General features: G+C 39.0%; 1 protein-coding gene across 1 annotated transcript in view; it reads left to right on the top strand.

The window, feature by feature from the left end:
* Positions 1 to 10,509: 10,509 nt before the first annotated feature.
* LOC114470160 (olfactomedin-like protein 2A) overlaps positions 10,510 to 15,719 on the top strand; it is a 39,691-nt gene continuing 34,481 nt past the window's right edge. Inside the window, exon 1 of the mRNA XM_028458178.1 lies at positions 10,510 to 10,674. Within this exon, the coding sequence (XP_028313979.1) occupies positions 10,606 to 10,674 (69 nt within the window). The 5' untranslated portion in view covers positions 10,510 to 10,605. The remainder of the gene's footprint in view (positions 10,675 to 15,719) is intronic.

The following is a 15,719-nucleotide window of genomic DNA, read 5'->3' on the forward strand; positions in this document are numbered from 1 at the left end:
TGAGAGCTAGGTAAAACAGGGACGCTAGCCTGAGAGCTAGGTAAAACAGGGACGCTAGCCTGAGAGCTAGGTAAAACAGGGACGCTAGCCTGGGAGCTAGGAGACTGGCGGGGCTGGCCCTTTTTTTTGGACCGACCTCTACACCGTTGCAGGCTCCGGGGTCCTCCGGCAGCCAGTCGAGTCCCCGCGTACACCTCTCTGACAGGATCCTCCTCCAAAGAAATCCTGCCCGCCCAGGCCTCACGGAAGATGTTCTGGAAATAAAGCAGTCTTTCTATAAACTTCCTTTCTGCTGGGTCCACTGGTGGCTGGTTCGTTCTGTCACGGTCCGGTGTGGGTGTGGACCCAAATGCAAGGAGAGATGGAGGCAGGATAGACGAGTAGCATTCTTGGAACCAGTCCATGTTTATTCCTCTCAAAACAAAACCCTAAACAGGAGGGAGCAGGAACAGGGAGCAAGACCAGATACAGCTGAACACGAAGAGGGAGACAACGAACGTGACAACATCACACAACAAACCAGCAACCACACTGTGACCAAGCACTCATTAAATAGTGGAGGAGGCCTGATTAGGAATGGGCCACACCTGGGTGCAAACATGAGGGAGCTACTCAATCACCAAGCACTCACACAGACATCACTGGGGGGGTGGAGCCACAAGCAGGAATCCCTGAAACACAGACAAGAGTTAACACAAGACTAGACTCAAAATAAACAAAGACACAGAATAACTAAACTTAACCAACAGAACATGACACCACTGTTAGATTTAACTTGTATAAACACATTATTATATCTTTTTTCATAAGCAAGGTAGTAATTTCATTGTATTATATCTTAGTTCATAAGCAAGGTAGTAATTTCATTGTACAGGAAAACGTGTTTCTAACTGCACATATGACAATAAACACTTTGAATTTAAATTTAATGTAATCCTTAATCACCCCACCACCTAGCAATTGAAATGAATAAATGACAGACCTTTTTTTACTCTTGGTTTGCACATTTAATTCAGTCTCCGTAAAATAATCACAGTCTGAGTTTTGTTTCCAGTGTTTATATAGATCTGGGTCCATATCCATGATTACCATCAGTAATGTTGTTGTTTAGGTGGATCCTTCGTATTTTCCCAAGTCTTCCATCGTTTTGATGAGGATTGGTTTTCCGTTCTCTTCTCCCAGTGGTGTGATGTAAATCCTGCAGTTTCTTGTCCACGTCCTCACAATTTTTTTTTTTTTTTTTTTTTTTTTTTAACATAAAAAAAAAAAAAAAAAAAAAAAAAAAAATTCTTTTATTTGGCGTGCCTTCCATGCAATGCTTGCATTTTGTTTCGTCAGGTTTGTTCCAGTTGTTCAACCCTGGCATTCAACAATTTTATCTCTTCAGCATTTCTTTCTTTCAGTACCTTTGCTTCGCTTTGTAGGTTTTCCAGTGAGTTTTCCAGCGTCTTTTCCAGCGACTTTATCTCGGCAGATAGGTTTCGTAGACCCCCCGCGTATCATCTCCTTGACCTCTTCCAAACCCGAATTGGGTTCTGAAGGGCCTTCCTGCGTTTTTTTCACCATTTTCCTTCAGTCTTGGGCCCAATTTTTCAGGCTGTTCAGCTGTAGCCAGCTGTAGCCAAGGTCGTGTTATCGGAGCGAATGAAAACATGTCTGCTCTCTCCAAAGACCAGAGATAGTATAGAAATGTAAAGAAACACGCCCACCCGAGCGTTTACAGGAACTCACGATGACCGACCAGGGACAGAGATTATGTAAGTTACAAATGCAATAATATGACTTGAACAACTTTATATAATCTAAAACCCATATTTTATCATATGTAAGACATATCAGATTATAACTGACATAAAACAGACACTGACAGTGGTTCAAGAAAAATGGATCAGAGACATTTTTACCCACATTATGTTTTATTCAACATAATTCATATTTCTGAGTGGAAGGTGAGTGTGAGCAACCATTCCCAATGTGACGTTCTTTTAGTTTCACTTTTGTTCCTTGACGTCTGGTAGCCTCGTTTCCTTTGAATTACATTCAAACCGTGTGATTTTTTAGATCATATCAGTAAAGTGTTTTAAATAGTATTTTAGTAGTCAATTTTTGCAAATTTGTAGTTTTTTCACCACGGCAGACGCCACTAAGATTTGCGGCCGTTGTATTATTACGTCACCTAGTGGAAGAGCGTCTGATTGTCAAAACAAAAGTGATGGCCTTTTCCTAACACCTTTCCTTAACCCCGTGAAGTCATCCACGGGGTTAAGTAAAAGTGGATAGGAAAGGAGATAGGAGGGACTATTCGGACGCAGCATTGGTCTCCTACACATTGACAGCATTTCATCAATGTTCACTGATAGCTTTCAGCACAAGTTCCTGAACTTTGTTTGATCTCCGACATGGTCTGCAGCCCTCAACCATATATTCACTTCACAACCTCTTGTGTAATGATCTTAGGTATGGCTTCATCACTTATGTCAGCTTTTGGGAAGATGTTCCTTTTGTCTTTGCTTTCAGCAGATATTGCACGCAGCCTCTATAAAACAAACCATTTCACAGGCAGTTTTGTTGTGCGGATCAACTCAATAGGCTTTCCAATTACTCTATCTTTAAATGCCTCTAGTTTAATATTCAGGTGTGCAGTGGGATGTGGTGATAACTATATGAGAGAATGGCCACGTTTACTTGGGAGTTTTAATTCCTCTTTAAAGCAGAATAACAGTTGATTCCTTTTTAAACTGACCTTGTGAACACTTAATTCCTAATGCTAATTTAATATAGAATTAATCTTTAATCTGAATTAGGTGGCTGGTTTATTCCGATTTTAATGCCGAATTAAATAATTCCTCTATCTTGTAAACACTTAATGTGTTCTGCGCATACGCGACTTACCGCGTTGACACGCTGGTGACGACATAATCCAAGATGGCCGCCCAGACTAGAGCCGAGACCACTTATTTAATAACATGCAGACTTTCACAAGGACACTGCCTCAGTTGCTCATCTCTTATTCAGACACCTGTGAAAAGGGTGGGCAAATTAAAATTCTTATTCTATTACCTTATATGGTAGTGATGAAAAGTCATGGGAAAGTTACCACCTGATGTCACTAACCAGCAGTGTTTGGAATAACGGCATTTAAAATAACTGCGTTGGGTGAAGGCATTTTTTTTTTCAGTAACGAGGTAATCTAACTAATTACTTTTTATGCCGTTACAACGCTGTTAACAATACTGAACGTTAAATGCAGTGCGTTACATGCATTGATTGAATAAAGTGTTTTCTGAAAGCACCCCTGGCTTCATACGCAGCTGTAGTGAGGAGGTGGGTTAAAAACAAGGTGAGAGATTATGATTGACGAAGGCGGCGTCATGTTTCATGGTAGCCAATCAGAGCCAGTGTTTTTACACACGCGCCACACACACAACCACTACAGATTTGATGAAGCAGCAGAGATGGCGAGCGTGGAGCAGTCCAATGAAAAGTTGGCATTTTTAAGATGGCGATACAAACACTACTTTAAATGAATTGTGGTCAAAGGTAAGAATGTGCATGTGAAGTGTTCATTATATCCAGGAGAGAAGACTTTGTCCACATCCGTTGTAAGCAACTCAAATTTAATGAAGCACCTCACAACGACACACGCATCTAAAAAATCTGAATTCTTTGACATAAAGCAACTTTTTTTTTAACAGTAACGCAAATAGTTACTTTCCTTGGTAATGAGTTACTTTTATTATAGAGTAATTCAATTACTAACTCAGTTACTTTTTGTAACAAGTAGTGAGTAACTATAACTAATTACTTTTTTAAAGTAACATTCCCAACACTGCTAACCAGTACAGACAGTGGGTTGGTGCACTAGCAAACAATAAGCGGATTCGGCATCTCGCTGCGCGCAAAGCATGCTGGTCCGGGTCAAAGGTCAGGACTACCCAGCTCCCGCCTAGCTCGTATCATAAAACGTAAACATGGCCGAGTCTGACAAAGATATTGAATATTTTGAGCGTTGTAAAGTGGATGTTTTAAAAGAATATTGTAAGAGACGTGGACACGTTGTTACTGGGAAGAGGAAGAAATAACTGGTGGCCCTCGCTTGGGCATTGTCATTTCAAAAAGCGCCTATAGTTTTGACAAAACAGCAGGAACGAGAGGCTGTCAATCTTGATTATAAATCTCTGCTCGAGATCGATGTTGACAGTTGATCCTGGGGGGATCGGGCATATTGTGGCGAGAAAGAAAAGGACGCCAACAAACCCCCGAAACCTGCTGGGTGAGAGACACCTCTCTAACATGTACACCACAATATAATATTTATATACTAGTTTACTAGTTAGCTTTAATGTAGTACAGTATATGTCAAACTTACTGATTTAATCCATTCGGCACGACGTTCTGGATCTTTTCTTTCAGTAGGAAATGGGATGAGTACGTATGGCGGGTCGCATATACATCGTGAGGTTCCTTTATTGCACTCGTGAACGGGGCAAAACTCTTTCATCCACGTATTAAGCCCACGTGTACCGTTGGAACAACCACGCACTGAACAATGGGACCCTGGCATATTGCCTTAAAACGACCTTAAGCAAAGTAAATGCCTAAAAGTCCGTATAAGTAGCAGGTTGTTCCGCTAGACAGGGGCTTTATTGACACGCTGGGTAGTCGTGAACTCTGACCCGGATATATTGACCCGGGAATCGCGCATGCGTACTGATAATGCTGATTTGGCTTATTATCTGGGTTAACAAAAATCCTATTTAATTAATTTTCATGAAAAAAACAACAACTATTAAGGAACACAATGATAGCGATAAAACTGAATAAAAGTTGAAAATATGTTCCACATGTTTTAATTACACCTATTTCCTACATTTTGCATGATTGATTTATTATTTTGTGAAATAAATGAATGTTGTCCACATGCATATATTATCATATTTGATGAACAATGGTCAGATTTGAGGGGCCATGTGGGACAGGGAGGGTTTGGTTTATACTTGTTTGTACAGTTTACACTGGATTATACTGGTTTGTATTGGTTTATTCTGTTTTAACTTGATTTAACTTGTTTACACTGGTTTACACTTGTTGAACTTGGTTTATACTGGGTTATACTGGGTTGTACTGGGTTACACTGGTTTAACTGGTTTATACTGGCTAACACTGGTTTATGGCTTCTATACTGGTTTGCAGTGACGTGCCGTCAGGGTAGGCAAGGTAGGCAGTGCCTACCCAAGGGTGAATTGATATTTTGATTATTTGTTTTAATTATAATATAATTATAAATTATTTATTTTTTCATTTCCAAAAGCCTACAGTACCTATAAGTTTGAAAGTGTCCACATTTTGTGTGTTTCATAGCCCAAACTACTAAACAGCGCTATTTCCTGGAACAGCTGCACAGTCTCACTCCGCTGTAAGGCAGAGGGAAGCCACGCCCCCTCCTGGCACGTTGCTCCTCTGCCTCCAAACCCATTGCGTGTTTTTACGTGTTTGCGCATACGCAGTCAGATCCCCAAGATGACAGCCATTTACGTCCAAAGGCAGCTGTCTACGCTGCCTTTGGACATAACCGCGCTGTGCTTAATGCTATACGTAAGTTCACAGTACATTAGTGAATTGATGCCATGTGACCGCTGCTGCTATATTCTCTAGCTAGTGGGCGGGATAACACTACAGTCATGATGACAGCGCTAGAGATGATAGAGAAACTTCTTTTTGAGGAAAAATGACAGCTTTTAAAAGATGGGAGACCAACACCTGAGTTACCAGACCTTCAGCTAAGGTAAGGTCAGAAAATGTTTCATAATTTCCACAGTGAAAGCTACAAAAGGAAGGATTGACTTTGTGGATGCTCCTCACTGAGGCTGTTCCGAGTTGTTGTTATTTTCTCCGTGTTTCTGTGTTTCCAACACAAACAACAGATGTGCTGCCGTGTCATGTGATATATCTTGTTGGGAGAGTATGGAGGCTATATTAAATAAACATAAATGTTTATGTTTCTTTAATGGTGTTTTACAATGTTGATTTTGTTAGATGCTAAATGCTTGTTCATGTGGATCTTGTTGGGTTTTTTCTTTCTTATTATGAATTTTATGTTTTGATTAGTGCATTGAGATGATTTTTTTGGAAATTGCTTTATACAAATAAAGTTGATTTGAATTGAATGAAGACTTGCCAGCAGAAACATATGAAATTGTCATTAGTGGTTTCGATTTGCAACGTGCCTACCCAACCCTAGTGGTCACGGCACATCACTGCTGGTTTGTTTTATACTTGTTTAAACTTGTTTGTACTAGTTTACACTGTATTTACTGTTTGTTTTTTTTACTGGTTCATACTGTCTAAATTGAATTATACTGGTTAAACCTGGTTTATACTGGGTCATGGTTTACCGTGTTCCACACTGGTTTATAGTGCTTTACACTGGCTTATTGCATTCCTCTGTAAATGTGACGTTAATGGAAGTTGATGACAGTGTAGGAAAGTTGCTGTCGCTGTATTTGTTATTTCAGACTTCAGTGAATTATGATTTTGAGCGTTTTACGTTAATAAGTTAAATGTTGGTTACATTACATTACATTTATAATTACACAATAAATGATGTGTATGGTACATGATGTGCTACTGCTATGAGTGTTGTTACTATTCATGATTATTGATTTGTGGCTTTCAGTCAGCAGTGGTTTGGTGGGCGGGGCTAAGAAGATATTTTTAATAATGAAGGTTGAATCTCTATAGTCACCCTGTCTCATTTGATTATTTTTTATTTATGTAGGCATGTAGCAACGTGTGTGTGTGTGTGTGTGTGTGTGTGTGTGTGTGTGTGTGTGTGTGTGTGTGTGTGTGTGTGTGTGTGAAATTAGGTGTAGTTTCCGTTTAGGTCCTGTAGGGAGCAGCACTGTCTCACCGATAGTTAACACAGGGCGGCTCAGTGAGTAAGATAAGATATAAGATGAGATGCCAAATGTTAAAATAAAAGTTAATGTACCACAATTTTTGGTGTATTTGAATGTTAAAATATAATGTGTTTGTGTACAGTATTGAAGTATGTACATTGTAGTTTTATTATTTTTAAAGTGAATGAATCAATGCAATTCAATGTTTGATTATATTTAATATTGCTATATATTTATTAATTTATGTTTTTTAATAGTTTTATCATATGTTATGTGTTAGACTTTAAAATCCCTAAGTTTTTTTTAAATTTTGAAATATTATTTTATTTTTACAATTTTTTTTACTGAGTTTATATTTAATTCATATCCAAATGTATTTTATTTTATATTATTCTATTAATCCTAATCAGAGGTAAAAGTAACAAGTGGAAGTACTCATGTTACTGTAATTGATTTGCTTTTACGGGTATTTGTACTTTTCTGAGTATATTGCTAAATCACTAATTTTACCTGTACTTAAGTATGTTTTTAAGAAGTAAAGTAAATCATGACATTACTACACCCAACCGTTACTGAGTAAATTCATATTTTTTTGTTTTAAAATGATTGTGAAACTACAAGAAATGAAATGACCAGACAACAATCAAATGCATCACATCATAGCCTACCAATCAATTCAATTCAACTTTACTTATATAGCGCAAAATACAACAAAAGTCATCTCAAAGCGCTTAACAATATAAAATTCATAGTAAGAAAGAAATAACCCAACAAGATCCACATGAACAAGCATTTAGCGACAGTGGGAAGAAAATTATTATTATTAATAATTTTTTATAACAGGAAGAAATCTCTGGCAGAACCAGGTTCAGAGTTGGCAGCCAACATTATCAGAGATAACGCCTATGTTTTTTTACTGTGGTGCTGGGTGACAGAGTAATGACATCCAGAGACACTATTTGATCTGATAATTCCTCTTTAAGGTGTTTTGGACCAAATAAAATCACTTCAGCTGCAGCTCGGGTCTTAACCAGAACAAAGAGGTCAGAACACATTACTCCAGTTTTAAAGTCTTTACACTGGCTCCCAGTCAGCCTCAGAATAGACTTTAAAGTTCTGCTGCTGGTGTATAAATCTGTGAATGGGTTTGGTCCAGAATACATCAGTGACATGTTAGTCAGGTATGAACCCAGCAGGTCTCTCAGATCTATGGACACAGGTCAGATAGTGGAGCCCAGAGCTCACAGTAAACATGGTGATGCTGCTTTTAGTTGTTATGCTGCAAAGAAGTGGAACAAACTGCCAGAAGAGCTGAAGTCAGCATCCAATGTGAATATTTTTAAATCAAAGTTAAAGGCACTTTTTTTCTCTACTGCGTATGATTGAGAGAGAGATTTTTAGTCATGTTGTTGATGTCATGATGATTTTACTGATGATTTTAATTGATTTTACTGGTGATTTTAATTGAATTTACTGGTGATTTTAATTGATTTTACTGGTGATTTTAATTGATTTGAATTGATTTTACTGGTGATTTTAATTGTTCGTATTGATTTTTAACAATTGAATGTTTTATCATGTAAAGCACATTGAGTTGCCTTGTGTATGAAATGTGCTATACAAATAAATTTGCCTTGCCTTGCCTTCAGTTTAATCCTGGTTAAGAAGGAGAAAGTTACAGCTCATTCAGGATGTGATGTCTTTAAGACAAGCCTGGAGTTTTAATAGCTGATGAGTTTCATCTGATTTCATTGACAGATAAAGCTGTGTATCATCTGCATAGCAATGAAAATGTATATTATGGTCTCCGATAATGTTACTTAGTGGAAGCATATATAATGTATATGGTCCCAGAACTGAACCTTGTGGAACTCCATGAATAACTCTGGCGTGAGTTGAGGAGAGATTAACTTGAACCCAGCGTTGTTTCTTTTATCCCAAAAACACTTTCCAGTCTCAGCAGCAATAAACGATGATCTACTGTATCGAAAGCTGCACTGAGATCTAAGAGCACAGAACTGAGACAAACCCTCTGTCTGAGGCTAAGAGGAGATCATTGGTTACTTTTACTAAGGCAGTCTCTGTGCTGTGATGGGATTTAAAGCCAGACTGAAAGCTCTCGTATAAATTGGTCCTATGTAGGTGATCACATAGTTGACCTGCAGTGATTTTTTTTTAAGAATTTTGGAAACAAAAGGGAGATTGGATATTGGCCTATAATTTGACAAGTCACTTGGATTGAGGGTAGATTTTTTTAACCTTTGTAAATAAAAGCTGCATGTTGGGGTTATTTCAGGAGCTGCTATGTTTAAGAAATTAAACATGTCCCTCCTGCAAGGGGAACATTTGCTTTGTTTCTAATTGTTAGAATTTTATCAGTAAAGAAGTTGATGAAGTCGTCACTGCTTAGGTTGACAGGAATAGAGGGTTCAATAGAGCTGTGGCTTTTGGTGAGCCTAGCGACAGTATTGAATAAAAACTGAGAATTATTTTTGTTTTCCCCTATTAAAGATAAATAATAGAAGGTTCGAGCTTTGAGGAGTGCTTTTCTATAAGCTAACAAACTTTTTCTCTAGGCAGTATGAACTTCCATGTTTGAGGAGAGCCACTTCCTTTCTAATTTTCGCAATGCCTATTTAGAAGACTTCAGATTTATACCAGGGGGCAACCTTTTTATGACATATCATCTTCTTTTTAAGCAGAGCAACAGCATCCAGAGCTGTGTGCAGTTGCACATTGCACTATTGATATGATCATCTATTTTCTCTGTCGTTAGACATTGATAGCTACTCTCTGTTGAGATATCATATGTATCAGAGGTAAGCAATGATGGAGCTAAATCTTTAAATCTAGCTCCAGCTTTTTCTGACAGTGATCTACTATAGTGTACTCTTCTCTCAGAGTTTAAGCAGACTGATATTCTAAATTCAAATGGTAACAGGAAATGATCTGAAAGAATAGAATTTTGAGGATATATTGTCAGGTGATCATTATTTAAAGCATATGCATTACGCATATTAAACGTAATGCATGGTGCATAACAGCATTGAAAGCTGGTTATTTCAGTCTGAGGTTGTTTTTTTTTTTTTACTTTGAATTAATGTCATTGGTGTTATTTTATATTTTACAAGAACTGTACATTTTGACAAACATTTTATTTTATTCAGATTCTTTTGTGGAAAATCAATAATTGTTCCAATTGTGAAAGATTTGCTCTCTTTCTTTATAAGTTCATAAATGAGATGTTTACTGTATGCAAGGGAACCTTGGCAAGATCCATCCATCATCCATCCATCCATCCTCATACCCGCTTATTCCCGTTTATCAGGGTCGCGGGGACCATGGCAAGATTTATTACCAAAATGAAAGTAACTAGCAACTTTTACTTGAGTACTATTTAACTGAGCTACTTTTTACTTGTACTTGAGTATTTTATGTATGACTTATTTGTACTTGAGTACAATTTCAATCAAGTAACAGTAGTCTCCACCTACTCTATCTTTCTCGCTCGCTCTCTCTCTCTCTCTCTCTCTCTCTCTCTCTATTACTCTAACTCCTCCCTCTGATGGTTGGTGAGCTCTGAGGGGTTTGTCTCACTCACTCACTCAGCCCATCAGTGTAGTAGTTCTTTCTCTCTCTGTGTCTCTCTGTCAGAGCTGTGATGGAGTTCAGATAATCTCAGGTCGCTGGATGAACTGTGGAGAACATGTGGGGACTACGCTCAGTGTGTGTGTGTCTGTTGCTGTTTGTGAAGGATGTTTGCTCCCAGAGTAAGGTGAGACACACACACACACACACGCACACACACACACACTAACATGAGGAGCAGGAGCTCTGCAGTCTATTTATGGTCTGCTCTGGATACAATCAAAGACATGACCAGCAGGTTTGGTGTGTGTGTCTGTGTGTGTGTGCGTGTGCATGAATTATTAGATCAACACCACATCATCTTTCATTAAAAACTGACGTGTTTCATAACCGTCCAAACCCCAGCTCTGGTTTCCTAATAGTTAGTTACCAATTTTACACTTCTACCACTAACCAGCAATATGTCTACACACATATCTATACAAACATTTCTACACACCTACGAAAATATTGAGCTACTATCAAACCTACCTACCTACCAACAAACATTTCTACCTGCATTCATACCTACTAACATACCTAAATACACACAGCTACTAACCTACCTATATACCTACCTACTGATAAACCTACCTACATACATGTCTATCTCCCAAGATAACTGCCTACTAACAAAAATATTTTCCTGCCTTCTAACATATATTCAAACCAACATACCTACCAACTTTTTTTTAACCATTTTTTAACCAGAGTCCTTTCTGTCAGTTTCATTTACCGAGCTGAAGCAGCGGATCAGCTCTGCGATGCATGTAATTAAATGTAACACATTTTGTCCCGTTTATAAGTGGTGATGCTGATGGTCAATCCTTTGTTGTGCTTGTGTGACTCCCCCCACCACCTTGACAGTGTGACAGTGTCAGTTTGAATAGATTCTTTATGGGAGTCTCTTAGTAAGTTCATACTTCTAGTGCAATATAATGTTTCACCTTATCGGGGCGCTGCACATATTCCAGGTTCAGAAGCCCGTAAGGGGAAAAGAACTTAAGCAGACGGGAGAATAGCAAGGCCAGATTATAATGGGAACGCCCACATTTCAGGGCCGATCAACCCAGAATGCGTAACTGGGATGGAGGTGCGCAGTGACTGACTTAAGTACAGGGGGAGAATAGTGCACAGCCAAAAATGGTACAGCTCCATTGCTTTTTTGATTTACACGCATGATAGAATAGAGCCCTATGTCATCGCCAATACTTCCTGTGTTTGATCTGCTACGAGAGCGGTTGTGTTGATGGCGCTCCTAATCGCTCTAGGCTTCAATTGGAAAAGCTCTGACAAACAATCGCTCTAGAATTTGTCTGTTTGATTGCTCTATTTAATTAAATTCAGTTCAACTTTATTTATATAGCGCAAACGAGAAAATGGGAAGAAATCTCCCTTAGAACCAGGCTCAGAGGTGGAGAACATCTGCTTCGACTGGTTGGGGTTAGTGGACAGAAAGAGGAGAACAGAACAGGATAGAGAGATAGAACATCAGTATTACAGACTAGCTGAGCCAGGAACCACAGATCAAGAACTGTCAGCTCCAGCATTAAGACACCTGAAACAGAAAGGAGAGAGGAGGACGAGGAGAAGGCACAGACTGCAGAAAAACATGATACAGTATTAGCAGGTGTGCCTGCATGGAAACACCTGGTGCTAGATTATGTGCGTGGAATGAGAATGAGTCTGAGGGGGCCTGGCCATCAGTGTAAATGGTGTGTAAGCAGTGTGATGGGTATATCTCTAGATTTTGTGTGCGTGTTCACACCAACCAAACGAGGCTGACTTTGAGAGAGAACGAATCCTAAAGTGTTTTATCGCAGAATCAATTTCAAGTCACTGAATCATTTGAGATTGAATATTAACCAATATCATCCATGAATCGAATCAGCAACAACGAATCATGATTTGAATCAAATCGTTTTTAAGATCAATCTTTACACCTCTGGTAAAAAACTAAATTCATCTCCTGTCTGAACGCAAATGCTATGTTTTTAAAAACAGCAATTAATCTGTGGTTAATGTGAGAAACTAAAAACAATGGTGTGAAAAAGTGCTTCGCAAAGCATCGATTCATAATTAATTAGAATTGGGAGGTGTCTAAAAATGTCCACCCCTACAAACAAACCAACCTACATTCATTCAGTCTGCTCATATTTGAGTCCACAGTTAACTGTCTGTGCAAACTGGGGCTCTGATTATAAATACACACACAGACTCAGACAGACACACACTTACACACACAGAGACGGACACACTGGTTTGTTTGTGGTGTTGCTGTTAGCGTGGGAACCACCTGTTCTGTGTTGTGGTTGTAAACAGAACAAATGGCGCGAGGTCAGGTGGAGGTTATGGAGCAGTCCATGTGTCTGCATGCTCGGTCTGTGCTCAGGGGGTGTTGCATCCAAATCTGTAACCCGTCACATTCTGTGACCACTTTTCATCGCGCCGGTGCGTGTGCGTTTGCATGGTCAAAACCAGCTGAGGAAGAAGCAAGCTCTTGAGAGATGTTTATTTTATTTCTGTATTTTTCAGTTAGTCTATTGCAGGCTTTGTTGCTTTAGACCCATGCAGGTTTCCAACAGACACACACTTGTACACTTCGTTCACATAACCCCAAGGTCATGATGCAGTCGGCTGGACTGGATCATGATGTTAAATCAGCCAAAACACATTTGCGCCAGTCCTTCCAATGTACGGGGCACCCCCAGCCTAAGAAGATGCCGTAAATGTTAAAATCCCAAACTTGGGACACACTCTTGCTTGTGGTTCTCACCTGTGCTGTTTGTAGCAGGAGCAGGCCTGCTAAAACTGTGACTAATTAGAATAAATGACATTGAGAAATAGTATTACTCTTGTCATTTGTCCTCGGAGCTGCTGTTCAATTCAAAGACCCGGAAGAAGGTAGAGAACACCTTACACTCTGTTAAATACGGATGCAGTGGTTTCACGTACCTACAGCTCCTTTGTTGCTCCCATCGCACCGTGTGCCATTGAGTATTGACTAGTTTACCAAATCAGTGTCACACTGGGTTCACTCTGTAATATTGTGGTAAAAACTGGTGATGAAAACAATAAAAAAGACACAAATTAACAAAAATACACAAAAAGCCTCGAAAAGGGCACAAATTGACACCAAAACTTACAAAATAGGTTCATAAATTTCAGCAACAAAGGGGCAAAAACACAAAAAAAGATACTAAACAATTAGAAAACCACACAACATACACAAAAGACACAGAATGTAACAAGTTGAGTATAGACTAGTTTGATGAAACCTTCCTAAAGGTAGATTTAAACGCTCATTAGAGTCCCCCATGACAGTGAGCCAAGTGTGACTCTCTCAGCTACTGCTAATGCTAACTAGTCAGTACTCAATGCCAGGCTCTGCTCGGTTTCTCGCAGCCATTTTGTGGGTTTGTTTTGTGTATTTTCTTTGTTGTTTTGTAATTTTTTGCATTATGTGTAATTTTCTTAATATTTTAGCTTTTTCTGTGAGCTCATAATGCATCTTTTAGGGTTTTTGTGTAGTTTTGTTGCAATTTTGTGTATCTTTGATGCCATTTTGTAAACGTTTCCTATTGTGTCTCTTCTCAGTTTTTTTTGGTGTAATTTAGTTGTTGTTTTGTTGTGCTTTTGTGTCTTAATTGTCATTTGGTGGAGTTTTGTGGTTTTTCAGCATGTTTTAGATTTTGTTTTGTGTCATTTTTAAAATGTGTTTTGTTCTTTTGTAGTTGTGTATTGTGTCTTTTGTGTGTGTGATGTTATTTTGGGGGGGTGTTCCAACGTCAACTAATTTAGCGAGTTTTTTTGTGTAATTTTAAACAATTTTTTTTAATTTTTGAGGCCACTTTGTGTGTTTTCTGTGTTGAAGTCAGCAGTTTGACTTTTGTTTTGCACACAAAGCGTTTCTCACTACTACTTTAGGAAGATTTGTGCAAGCCTATAGTCAACATTCAGAGGCAGAACGGTTGCTGAAATCTGATGTACCTGATCTGACATAGGCAACTGGCGGCCCGAGGGCCACAAGCGGCTCTCGTTTTCATTTTGCACGGCCCCCAAAATAAACGCGCAAAATTACTTCTAAAAACATGCTAAATTATTGAAAAATATACTAGAAAATACACTCAATTACAAAACGACAACTAATCATCTTTAAGCATGTTCGTGTCCATTCCAAATACATCCCTGGTCTGAGATGGTTTTAGGGTTTTAATTATGTTAATGACTTTGGTCTCAGTGAGGTTTGTGATGAAATAAGACTGTGTTGCGGACAATGAGTATTCTTTTTTTTATGGGTTAATGAGCATATTGGTCATTTTTTTAAGTGATGATGACCCTTGGGTCAGCCCATCACATGTTTGATTCCCAGCGGTGATAGAAGTTGCCCACCTCTGTACCTGGTCAGTGGGACACTGTGATTGGTCGCTGAGCCTCTGAGGGCGGGGCTAAAGAGCCCTGGCTCAGCATATGGATGTCCAGGTGCTCTGAGGGCTGTGATTAAAATGTCACCCAGTGTTGTGCCAACAGGCCTGTGTGTAATTGGAGGCTCTGCCCGATCAGTCGGCTCAGCCTCTGTGTTTGTGGTTAAACTCAAGCTGGAAGCTGGAAACACACATCACGTGTCTCTGGGTTATCGTCCAATAAATCAATCAGAGCTGTTTGTTCTTGGATCACCTCGAACACGTCTTCACCCTGACCCCCACATCAGCCGCTGATTGGACGAGACCAGGCCGAAGCGTTTATTTCTAAGGTTTCAATTTCACAGTTTTACTCAGTGATGACCAACTTTTATCAAAACAAAGTGAATGTATCTGATCTGACGGTCACATTGTTAACATTCATGTCAGCATTAGAATAATGACCAATCAGTGCATTGAGTATGCAAGAAATACCCGGATGTATACTATATGGGGACATACTGTATATACATGCATGGTGCACAACAAATCCAGCATGCCCAAATATACACTGTCAGATTTGATTTCAACACTTTTAGTGTTTCTATGGGTCCACACCAGAAAGTGTTAATTTAACTCTTTTTGGAGAGTTGGTACCTTAACTCTAATTAAGTGTCAAAATACTTACTCTGTCTGGAGTTAATAATTTAACACTTAGTAACACTAACTCAGTGTTAGAGTCTAAATATTAACTCTCGAAGAGTTTTTTTCTCTTTTAACTACATAAGAGTTA

The sequence above is a fragment of the Gouania willdenowi genome, chromosome 9 (assembly GCF_900634775.1).
Source record: "Gouania willdenowi chromosome 9, fGouWil2.1, whole genome shotgun sequence".
Taxonomy (NCBI): domain Eukaryota; kingdom Metazoa; phylum Chordata; class Actinopteri; order Blenniiformes; family Gobiesocidae; genus Gouania; species Gouania willdenowi.